The 11,780-nt window shown below is 34.2% G+C and overlaps 1 protein-coding gene across 9 annotated transcripts; it reads left to right on the top strand.

Moving 5' to 3' along the window:
* On the top strand, window positions 1–4,408 carry LOC106392178 (NDR1/HIN1-like protein 6). Of its 9 annotated transcripts, none has more exons than XM_022705149.2 (6): window positions 1–150; window positions 336–492; window positions 572–700; window positions 1,182–1,271; window positions 3,350–3,794; window positions 3,894–4,408. In XM_022705149.2, exons 4-6 carry the CDS (start codon window positions 1,266–1,268, stop codon window positions 4,187–4,189), a joined length of 747 nt encoding a protein of 248 aa, XP_022560870.1. In that variant the 5' UTR covers window positions 1–150; window positions 336–492; window positions 572–700; window positions 1,182–1,265; the 3' UTR covers window positions 4,190–4,408. The 9 variants fall into 9 exon arrangements, with proteins under 9 accessions (XP_022560870.1, XP_048616531.1, XP_022560868.1 ...); XM_048760574.1 differs by adding an exon at window positions 969–1,085 and having other exon boundaries at window positions 572–787; window positions 1,182–3,794; XM_022705147.2 differs by having other exon boundaries at window positions 572–1,085.
* Window positions 4,409–11,780: the final 7,372 nt, after the last annotated feature.

Raw genomic sequence — 11,780 nt, 5'->3', positions numbered from 1 at the left:
AAATAGAATTGGTAAGAACCGCCTACATGGCATACACGTATTGGCTTCTTGTTTCTATTGGTCGTCTCTCTCTCTCCGTCGGGTTTTTGTTTGTGTGAGAAATCTCGTTGTCTCTCCTTCTCCAAATCTATCCATAAAATCATCTTGAAGGTTCGAATTCTTTGTGTTTTTTGTAATGATTTGAAGTTTGTGAATCTCATTGGAATTGAAATTTGGTTTCGTTGGGTAATGATTAGGGTTTTTGTTTGAGAAGCGAAATTAGGGATTGCGAGTTGATTGTTCGATTGATTGCAAGTTGAATCAAATTGTATTCATCTTTTTTTTTGTGTATGCAGCATCGGTTCCTAGAATCAAAGCACGGAGATGTTTCAAGGTAGAGACAGTATGTGACTTCAATGAAGAAAAGGGATTACTTTCTGCTTCTGGGTATCATCATTCTCCTCTTCCTCTCTGGGTCTGTAGGTTCAGCTCCTTCATCAACTTCACCAGCGAGTTAGTCTCACTCTGTTTTCTGCAATCTCTATGACTCTTTTATAATGCTTCTTCTTAATATTTAACTTCTCTTTTGTAGTGCTCCTACTACCTCGGACTCGGAGGAATGTCTCGCCGCAATTTCACATCAATCACTGGCAATCCTCTGCATGAAACAATCTTCCATTTATTGTCATCTGTGATTCTTTTGTTTTCACTGCAGAGTCAGGTGTTAAAAAAACTTTGGATTCCATGGATACATGTGCAAACATGTTCATCTTGAGCATGTCTGGATATATGTGTTACACTTATTTGGGTATATTTTTATTAGGGAAATTGCACCCCATACACTACACTTTTATCCTAATTAACCAAACACCCTAAATCCCACAATGTTATACCTTTTTCCATAGAGACAAATGAGTCAAATCATAGGTATTTTCATTTGTTTAGGGTTTTCAACCGATTGACTCTCTTTATTAATCATTTTCTTTCAGCTCATCGTTATTTATGCACTGGTGAGTCCTTTTCTTCTATTTTGGATACATTCTGAACATCAATAGGGAACTCATAGAGGTCTGGAAATGTAATCCTCATGAATCGCAACTCCATGAGTGAGATCTGTTGCATTTCTGAGTTTTAGAATATTAAGCTTGACTATTTCCTTTTTATTATAATAGTCTGTTCATGATCCTGAACATTTTGTGCAGGGCCGGTGATTTTGACTCAAATGGTTGAACTTCCATCTCAAGAAAGGTGGCTACAAGAAAACCGTTGGAAACTTTTCTTCAGATATGAAGGTATACTAGAGCTTGACCCGCACGTCCGTGCGGGTATTTATTTTTAGTTTTGTATAAAATATTATTTAAATGTTTATTAGTTAATATTTTAATATTTATCATATTTTAAAATTTTTATAAACATAATAGTGAAATAGTGTACATGTTGGAAAGAAATTTTGATTCATGCGTCATATTAAACTTTCGACAAACATTTAACCATTGATGTGTTTGAGTAATGTTTCTTTTAACACGAAATCGTTTCCCAACTCTATAATATTTTAAATATTTTGATTATATATGGGTCATATGGTGAGATTTAGATACATCAGAAAACACATATTCTATTATAAACATTAAATATTATTCTACAAGTAATTTTATGATATTTAAAACTTTATATAGATAAATGTATTGTTGAAAATAATTAATAGTGACTGAAATGAATAAAAATGTATTTGAGAAATATTTGAAATATATATATTTTATGCAACATTTAGATATATTATAAAAAATCCATATTATTCTACAAGTAAATCAAAAATAGTTAAACTGTAGCATATATAGATTTTATTGTTTAAAATAATTAATAGTAATGGTTAAACAAATATTTAAAAAAAATTAAAATACATATATTTTAAGCCTTACAAACTAAATATGTGGAATTTATATGATACTTAGGAAATATTATATTATACTATTAAAAACGTTTTAAAAATTTGAATTTTCCTAAAATTTAGCTAAATCGTTTAATGAAATATGTTGATCACAAATTTTTTACTAAGTTGGATTTAGGAAATGATTTAATAAAATAGGAAAAACAATGATTAATTAAATGTAAGTTTATCTAATTTTCAGTGGCATTGGTTTGTAAATATTATGCAAGTTTAAGGGTTAGTTTATATTTGTACTTCTATTTTATTAGATTAGATGGTTTTCCAAGTACCAACTAGATTTATACATTTCTTTTATATTTGTTTAAGATTTTTAATTATAAATTTGTATTTCTATTTTTAATATGCTTTTATGTTATATTTGTTTGAATTTTATGAAATCCAATAATTTATAAGTTTTGTGAAATTTAAATTTAATAATTTAATTTCAAAAAAAAAAAAAATTAAGAACCTCATGCGGGTTCTCCTAATGGACCTTCTCAGAACAAATTACAATATTAAAGGTTCTAGACTTCGTAAAGTATACAATTAACAGTTAAATTAATTTTAAGAACCCATATATGTTTTCAATTAAAATACATATGTTTTCAATTAAAATACATATGTTTTCAATTAGACCCGTTGCTACTATGCACGAACTTTCATCCTAGCGTCTGCGGAACCCAGAATTGACATCGAGTTAATTATTGAGAAAAAGAAAAAAATATCACTAAATCAAGTTTTTGTTTTCAAACTAGCACTCAAGGTCAAAAGTCACAAAAATATCATTTAATGTTTTATCAAAAGTCACAAACTTAGGGTTTAGAGTTAAAGGGTGGAGTTTAGGATTTAGGGTTTAGGGTTTAGAGTTTAGGGTTTAGGGTTTAGAGTTTAGTTTTTAGGGTTTAGGGTTTAGGGTTTAGGGTTTAGAGTTGAGAAATGAGGTTTTGGGGATAAGATTTCAAATTTTGAAAAAGAAAAAAATTAAAATTTTCAAAGAATAAACTTAGAAATGTGCTATTTTGGTCATTTTAGTTTTTGAGTGCTATTTTTGTGATATAAACTTAGAAATGTGCTATTTTGGAGATTTGCCCTTAGTTATTCTTGGTTTAACCCAAAACTATCCAACGGTTGACGATTACGGTTCAATAAGGGTACAAGGAATTCAGAAAGACACGTTTTGTCTTAAAAATTAAATGTTTAATTTATTCCGTCAAGCAGATTCTTTTTCCTACTTTTTTAATTTTCATACATACATGCATACGTATTAAACAAAACACCAACCAGCTTATAAATACCATTAACCTAGAGAAAACGTGAAGAGGATCCTCTCTCCATTAAATCTTTCTTCATTCATTTGCCCAAAAATCTAAAGAGTACCTGAATTTTAATTACTAAAACGTATAAACCAATCTTCAAGCACATAAAAACATGTCCGATCACCAGAAAATTCATCCGGTGAGCGACCCGGAAGCTCTACCTCCGGCACATCCAACGGCTCCTCTAGTCCCACGTGGCTCCTCAAGATCAGAACACGGTGACCCGACCAAAGAATCTGTGACGCAACCACCACTGTTGGATACTCCTCGGAGGAAGAAGAGAGGAAGCTGTTGCTGTAGGTGCGTGTGTTACACGCTCCTAGTTATTTTCCTCCTTATTGTCATCGTTGGAGCGGCCGTTGGTATTCTCTACCTTGTATTTAGACCGAAGTTACCGGATTACAATATCGACCGGTTACTGCTCACCCGGTTTACGTTTAACCAAGATTCCAGTTTGTCCACTGCGTTTAACGTCACCATTACCGCCAAGAATCCCAACGAGAAAATTGGAATCTACTATGAAGACGGAAGCAGAATTAGCGTCTTGTACATGCAAACCAGACTTAGCAATGGTACGTCAAAAATGTTTGTTGACTATGATATTTTATTTGTTTTGTTTAAATTTATTTATAAGAAAACCAAAACATGATATTATTATTATGCCTCTACAGGGTCGTTGCCGAAATTCTACCAAGGACATGAGAATACGACTATTATATTCGTAGAAATGACTGGTTATACTAGGAATGCAACCAGTTTAATGGCGACACTGCAAGAGCAACAACGGTTAACCGAAAGTATACCGTTGCGGATTAGAGTTACACAACCGGTTCGGATCAAACTCGGGAAATTAAAACTGATGGAAGTAAAGTTCATGGTGAGGTGTAGTGTATCCGTTGATAGCTTGGCTGCTAACAATGTGATCAGGGTTAGAAGTAGTAACTGCAAATTCAGGTTTAGACTATAATTTCAGTTTTTTTCTGAATTCAAAATGATTTAATTACTATTTTTATTGAGAAATTTGCATTACAATATGGAGGGGTTGAGTTTCAATTCGTAGTACCTCACCCCACCCCAAAAGACGCTCATCTCCTTTGCTTTTGTTTTTTTATAGAGAATAAACAATTTTGTTTCACACCTTGTAACCTTGTAAATAATTAATAAATAATATACATTTTTGTTTGTTGTTGTTTGTTCATTATTGGTTAGGTTTTTGTTTCATTCAAACTTATAAAACGATTGGGAGACTCAAAAATGGAATTTTCTTTCGCATTGACCAAAAGAAAAGACTGGTATATATTGTTTAACTGTCTAAGACCAATGTGTTTCGAGAAGCATTGAATTTTATTTACTTACTAAACATTTTCTAGGACAGGAAATTATCAATTCTACATTTCAACCCGAAAAGGAGAAAAAAGTTGTTAAAGTAAAAGTCAACACAAAGAGGCTTTCACGTCGTGGAGACAAAGTTGTGATCTTTCAAGTCTTAAGAACCATTTCAACTGTAGTTTTTCTCTTGGTGACTACTCTCTGAACAATCTTGTTATTATTGTTCTTGCGGATCATCCCACACGATGGATGATGCTTGATCTCCAAAATTTTCCGTCACATGATTTCTCTTCTTTTGTGTTTTGCGTATTTTCACAATTGGATGACTCTGTCCAATGCCTTAAGAACAACTTAGTGGCGACTAGCACAAAAACCATTTGTGTGTACAAACTTTTGGATTTTTTAATTGACCTGATGATACATATGTTCATAGATGAATATTCAATCTAATTTACTGCTCACGTATAACTCTCTGCATAGTTAGTCATGAGATAATTTTTTTTTAAAAGAACCCTAGCAGTGGCGACTCAATAGGGGATGGCGGCTCAAAATCTTCATTGGGGTATTGATCCTCTCTTGATCTAAACGTTCTTAAACGTTGGATCAACCGTGTGACTCTCCTTCTTCACGTTCAAGGAATCTGCTTCTCATCACCAGTTTCGTGTTGTCTCTTTAAGTCTTCTTCATCAAGTCACCAAAAAGGCTCACCGATCTGCGGGTTCATTGATCCCTGATTGGTTTGGATAGGTTTTGCCTCTCATCAGATTTGATCTTACGTAAGTTCCTGCTTTTATCCGGCTCCTTGGGTGGTTGACTTATTCTTGTTCACCCCGTGGGCTTCACCTTCTAGGTTCACCGACCAATATGATTGTGTTGTTTTATAATCGATATCTTTTATAAAATGAAACAAAATATTGTCAAGTTATATTATGTTTTTAAAATAAAAAGAAATAAATAAAAAATATTGTAATTACAAAAAAAATATTTTTAACGTCGCCAGGAAAAAACCTAAACCCTAAATCTTAATCCCTAAACCCTGAATCCTAAAACCTAAACCCTTGGGTAAACCCTAAACCCTTGGATAAATCATAAACTCTGAATCAAATCAAAGTTTTTGATTTAGAGTTTATGATTTATCCAAGGGTTTAGGGTTTACCCAAGGGTTCAAAGTTTCGGATTTAGGGTTTAGTGTTTTGCTCACGGCGTTAAAATATTTTTTAAAAAATTCTTTTTTCCGTAACTACTATTTTTTTTACCATTTCATTTTAAAAACATAATATAACTTGACAATATTTTGTTCCTTTTCTAAAAGATATCGAATTTGAAATAAGAACAATTCTCTTAAATAGACCTTTTTAAGTTTTTGTGAGAAAAATAAACTTCAAAAATTAAAATGACCAAAATAGCATTTTTTTATTTTGAAAATTTTAAATTTTTATTTATTTTTTAAAATTTGAAATCGTATCCCCAAAACCCCACTCCTCAACTCTAAACCCTAAACTATAAACCCTAAACACTAAACCCTAAACCTCACCCCTTAACTCTAAATCCTAATGTATTAATTAACCCTAGGGTTTTAAGTGTATATTTACTTTTTTTATAAAACATTTAAGTCTATTTTTGTCATTTTTATTTTTAAGTTCTATATTTATGACAAAAACTTTTTTAGGTCTATCCTAGTGAATTTCTCTTGAAATAATGAAATCTTATTGTTTGGTGAACCCAAGAATAACTCTGGCTGGTTTAGCTCTATCCCACCGGTCATAATGCTCTGTTTCGTCTAGGGATGTTAAAATGGTAAAACCCACCTATTTAAACCCACCTCGTTTAAGACCCACCCTTTTTAAGACCAATATCCGTTTAGATCCATTTAAAATAGATCTATTAGGGGTATCCATTTAGATTCACAAATTTTGTACTAACCTATTTAAACCCATTTAAACTATTGTTGATTTAATTTTTAATTGTTTTAACTTTATGGTTTTTAACAAAAATTAAATGAAACAAATAAAAAATTTTAACTGATTTTATAATATAAACGCAAATCAAATTGTTCTGGTAAAACCGTAAAATCAAGTTTTCTTCTAAAACCACAAAATTAATTTTTTCTGCTAAAACCGAAAAATCAAGTTTTCCTGCAAAAACCGTAAAACCGAGTTTTCCCGCCAAAACCGTAAAATTGAGTTTTTCCGCCAAAACTGTAAAATTGATTTTTTTCCGCCAAAACCGTAAAATCGAGTTTTTCCGCCAAAACGCAAAATCGAGTTTTCCTGCCAAAACCGTAAAAATTGAGTTTTCCCGCGAAAGCGGTAAAATCGAGTTTTCCCGCCAAACTGTAAAATCGAGTTTTTTCGTCAAAACCGTAAAATCGAGTTTTTCCGCCAAAACCGTAAAAATCGAGTTTTCCCATCAAAGCCATAAAATCGAGTTTTCGCGCCAAAACCGTAAACCGAGTTTCCCGCCAAAACCGTAAAAATTGAGTTTTCCCTCTAAAACCGCAAAATCGAGTTTTCTCGCCAAAACCGCATAATCAGATTTTTCCACCAAAACCAGAAAATGTGTTTTCCATCAAAACTATAAAATCCAATTTTTTTTGCCAAAACTGCAAAATCAGATTTTTTTTCGCATAAATCGTAAAATCGAATTTTTCGCCAAAACTATACAATCACATTTTCTTACAAATAATAATTAATTATATTAAGTTAAATGAGTTAACATTGTCCCCACTAATATTAAGTTTAATGAGTCATAACAAAACAAGCCATTTAAAACCCATTTAACTAAATGGGTCTAAATGGACATTTTTTTTAAAACTCATTAAAAACCCGCTAACAAAACTCATTATAACATCTCTAGTTTCGTCCTAGATAAACGGAGTATAGCGATATCATATCCTTACATGGGATCCTCAAATCTCTTATGTTCTGCTCATATGGCAGATATCAAAGGGAAATGTATCCTCTATGAGGATAAGGATGAACCTATTCACCTTGTGGATCAGAACGACTCCCACACCATGCGTGAATATCGTATGTCCTTGATTGGAAAAATCCTAAACTCAAAGAAACAGAACGTCGAAAAACTAATCAAGTTCATGCCGAAACAGTGGGAGATGCAAGATAAAATCACATCCAATGGAATATTCTTATTCAATTTTGCATCAGAAAAGACTTGCAATTGGTGTTAAGGCATGGACCTTCTCATTATAACTTTTGCATGTTTGTGATGGTCCGATGGCTGAGAAGCGATTCTACAGCTTCAACCCATTTGTACTTCAACTCATCTCAGCTGCAGTCTCGGAGAGAGAGTGATACTCAGCTTCTGTAGAGTTTCTTGACACTGTCGGTTGCTTCATAAACTTCATTGTGCAGAAGTGATAATGGGTTGAAGCTGTACAATCGCTTCTCAGCCATTGATTCGAAGGAAGAGTAGGATTGAGCCATCTGTACAGAACAACTAGGGTTTTTTAGTTCTAGTATAAATAAGTCCTCTTGTAATCGATATTGGTTAAGAAAGAATGAAATGAAAATACAGTAAAATAGCTTCCATCTTCTTCAATATAAAAGTTTCAGAAACTTCTTTACTGCCCGTGCTATCACTTTCTCTCCTACGGAAAAATAATAATTTGTATAACGCTCGGAAAAATGATAATTTGTATACCGCTCCAGAGAATGGTCAGGTTATTGGAGCTTTGCAAGGTATGGAAATTGGTGACTCAACAACCACTATGGTAGATCAAGAAAAAGAAACAAGGGTGGAAAGTGATGTCCAAGGGGATGACTTACTTGGTGAGGATTTGGAAGCAATGGAAGAAGGTAAAATTTTATTGCAAAATGAATGGTTCATATTGTTGCTGCAAAGAGTGAAAAACTAAAGCTTCATCATCAAGCAAGGAATGAGCAAGAGCTGGAATCCCATACGTGGTTCAAAGCAAAAAGGTAGAGTTCCTTCGTCAGGGATCTCCAAGGAAACGTCATTCTAACTCTGTTGGTTTACCCTCTTCTGGAGAGACTGAGCATCCTGGGAACAAGCTTCACATTGAATCAAGGAAAGATAAAGTCAGCTCTTACAAGGATAATGGTTTGTAAGGGTCAACCCCTGAAAAATTATCTATGAAGTCACTGAGTTGAAACTATCTAGGGATTGGGAACGACTTCACAGTTCAGCGCATGTGTCAAAAGCATCACCCGAGACTTGTGTTTCTTTCTGAAACGAAGAACAAGGGGCTGCTATTGCAAAACATTCAGGCCGACTTAGGATTTGATCGTTTCTTACCGTTGAGCCACTTGGCCTCATTGGAGGTTTAGCTTTATTTTCTATGGATGAATTTCAAATAAATGTTTTATTTACGAATAACATAATGATTGACATTGAGGCAATCATTGATGGAATAAAAGTCTTTATGACGTTTCTTTATAGGGAACCTGTGTTAGAATGCATAGATCAAATTTAGGAATGTCTTACACGTTTCTCAACGACACGAACTGGACCTTGGTTTATGATAGGAGATTTTAATGAAATTGCTGTTCAGAACGAAAAGGAAGGAGGCAAACAACGCTCTGATAGCTCGTTTTTGTCTTTTAGCAAATACTAAGTAATTTTCGCATGTTGGAGTTTCCATTTACTGGAAAAATGATATCATGGGTTGGAAAGAGAGGACGCACAACTGTCAGATGCCGATTAGACAGAGCTGCTGGAAACGAGGATTGCCTTGAGAATTTCCTCACTCAGCTGTCAAGTATTTGTGTTTATGGGGATCAGATCATCGTCCGGTGCTATCAAACATTCTCACAAAACCAACTAAGGCAACAATTCAATTTAAATTTGATAAGCGTTGGTTGGATAATGAGGAGTTAAGGCAAGTCATTCTTGAGGGATGGAATTCATCAGATCTCCCTCTTGAAGCAAATATTATGGAACATATTTCTAGCTAGTTGCCAAAGAGCCTTAAGCTAATGGAGGAGGCAGAACAATATGAATTCAGAAAAAAATTGGTGGAGGATCTCAAAGTGAAGGATGGGAATCTTTACTTGAATGATGATGCTACGACCGGGGAACAATCAGAAGCAAAAAACTATCTGATTCTCTTAAGGCAGAGGAAATGTTTTGAAAACAAGAAATCCAGGTACTATGGTTAATAGAATGAGACATAAATTCAAAAATAGAATGAGACATAAATTCAAAGGGCCTTAACAAAGAAGAGGAGAGCAAGGAATCAGATTACACAGCTCTTAGATGCAACCTGAAATATGGTTGAAAATGAGGATTGGTAGCTGTTGCTACTAGTTGTTTTAGTAAAATCTTGGAGTCATCTAGCCCAGAAAATATATAAGAAGCGCTATATGAGGTTTCAATAACAATCACAGGGTCGATAAATGATGACCTAATAGCCCCGGTCTCTAAATGGGAGGTGAAGGTGACGCTTTTCACTATGCATCCAGAAAAAGCTCCAGGCCCATATGGGATGACGGCTCTCTCCTATCAGAAATTTTGGGATATCGTAAATGATGATTTGACCTGTATGGTTAACCAATTCCTTTTTGAGTGAAAAATGGCACAAGAGCTAAACGATAGCCATATTTGTTTAATCCCAAAGACGGCTAAGCCAACATAAAAGTTTCAGTTCAGACTGGTTAGTTTGTACAATTTCAGCTATAATATCTAAGGTCCAATGCCAGAGACTGAAAAAATTCCTTCCAGAACGTAATTAGAAATCCAGTCAGCCTTTGTTGCTGGAAGACAATTACAGAAAACATCATGACTGCACATGAAATGTTTCATGCTACGGACAAAACCAAGGGGAAAAGATAAACTAATAGCCATAAAAACGAATATGAATAAAGTCTATGATAGGATGGAGTGGTCATTCATCAAACCAGTTAAGACTGATGATTAAATTTTATCAATGTAACTTCAGACTGCTTTCTGATTGATCCTATGCTACGAACACAATCGATTTAACGAGTTCACAACAAACACTAATTCTCGTGGGAGACCGTCCTCCCAAAGATTCACTATCAAAGAGAATGATATACACACCACACCCTTCGTGGCATCAAGAGTCTCACAAGAGATAGTAGAATTCGAGCCTTTACAGCCTTTGTAACGAGCTAGGCGAATCTATCTCTGAGTACAACATAAGAGCTAAATATAAAAAGCTTTAATTGTTCTTCGGCTTACTTGATATTGATATTCTCTCTCGCTGACTCTGTTTATCTCTCTTGTTTCAGGTTGTTACGCAGTAGTTTATGAAAAATGATCAACACGTCAGTTCGTATTTAAACTCGAGGCTTATGACGAATGGGGATATCCGTATCTCGGCCCAATACAAAGAAGACAGCGTGAGGACTCTCTCTAAAGCCAGGGCCACCAATCTCCACATTGATATCTTCATACAGAGCACCAACACTTCCACGTTTCAACCCTTTCTCTTTTCTCTTTCTCTGATATCTTTGTGAACCCTAAAGGCCATTCTCGCTGCATCTTCTTCTTCTCCGAATAAACTCCAATGAACCTCCTCCTCTGACTCAACTATTTCTTGAGATGCTTCAACTTTTTGATCTACCTCAGAACTTCTCTCAGTGCTTGATTCTCCTCACACCTTCGAGTAAAGCTCTCCATGTCTTCCGAAGTTATCTCTCTCGAACATTTTTATATCATTCAAATTATCCTAAGGAGTGACTTTTACTCTTTCAAATAAGAGGTTTAGTTGTAGTACTTAGAGATCGAATCCACAGGGAGCGAGGACACACAATAGATCTAAAACAATTGTGATTAAGTTAGGCAAATAGTTTAAAATCAGTAAATAATAAAAGTATGGTGAACAAGCAATTGTTTGGTTGATTAATTTGAGGTTGTAAACAATTAACAGAAATAGTTAAATCTAGGGTTTCAGGTACTCAAGATTATAATGATATATAATATTTAGGTTATATTGATTAAGTTCAATATCTCAGCAGTCGCTTGTTGATATGAATTGAGCGTCGATCGATGCTATTGACTTAGCGTCGATCGATGCTTCCTTAGGCAAGCGTTAGCGAGTTGATCAATACGTTCACTAGTCTTAACTAAATCAGCTTTCACATGTTGCTACCAATCCTAGCTGAAGGGAATCTATTTTGGTGCATAATCTACCGTCCTAGTTGTTCACAATCCTAATATCAGGGTTTTAGTTAGCTACTCTAGAACACAAGCATTACAAGTAATTCCTTGAAGAAAGTCTATTACCT

Source organism: Brassica napus, chromosome C6, assembly GCF_020379485.1.
Source record: "Brassica napus cultivar Da-Ae chromosome C6, Da-Ae, whole genome shotgun sequence".
NCBI classification, from domain to species: Eukaryota; Viridiplantae; Streptophyta; class Magnoliopsida; order Brassicales; family Brassicaceae; genus Brassica; species Brassica napus.
Note: the sequence above shows the minus strand (reverse complement) of the source record. Positions and strands in the feature narration are given on the sequence as shown.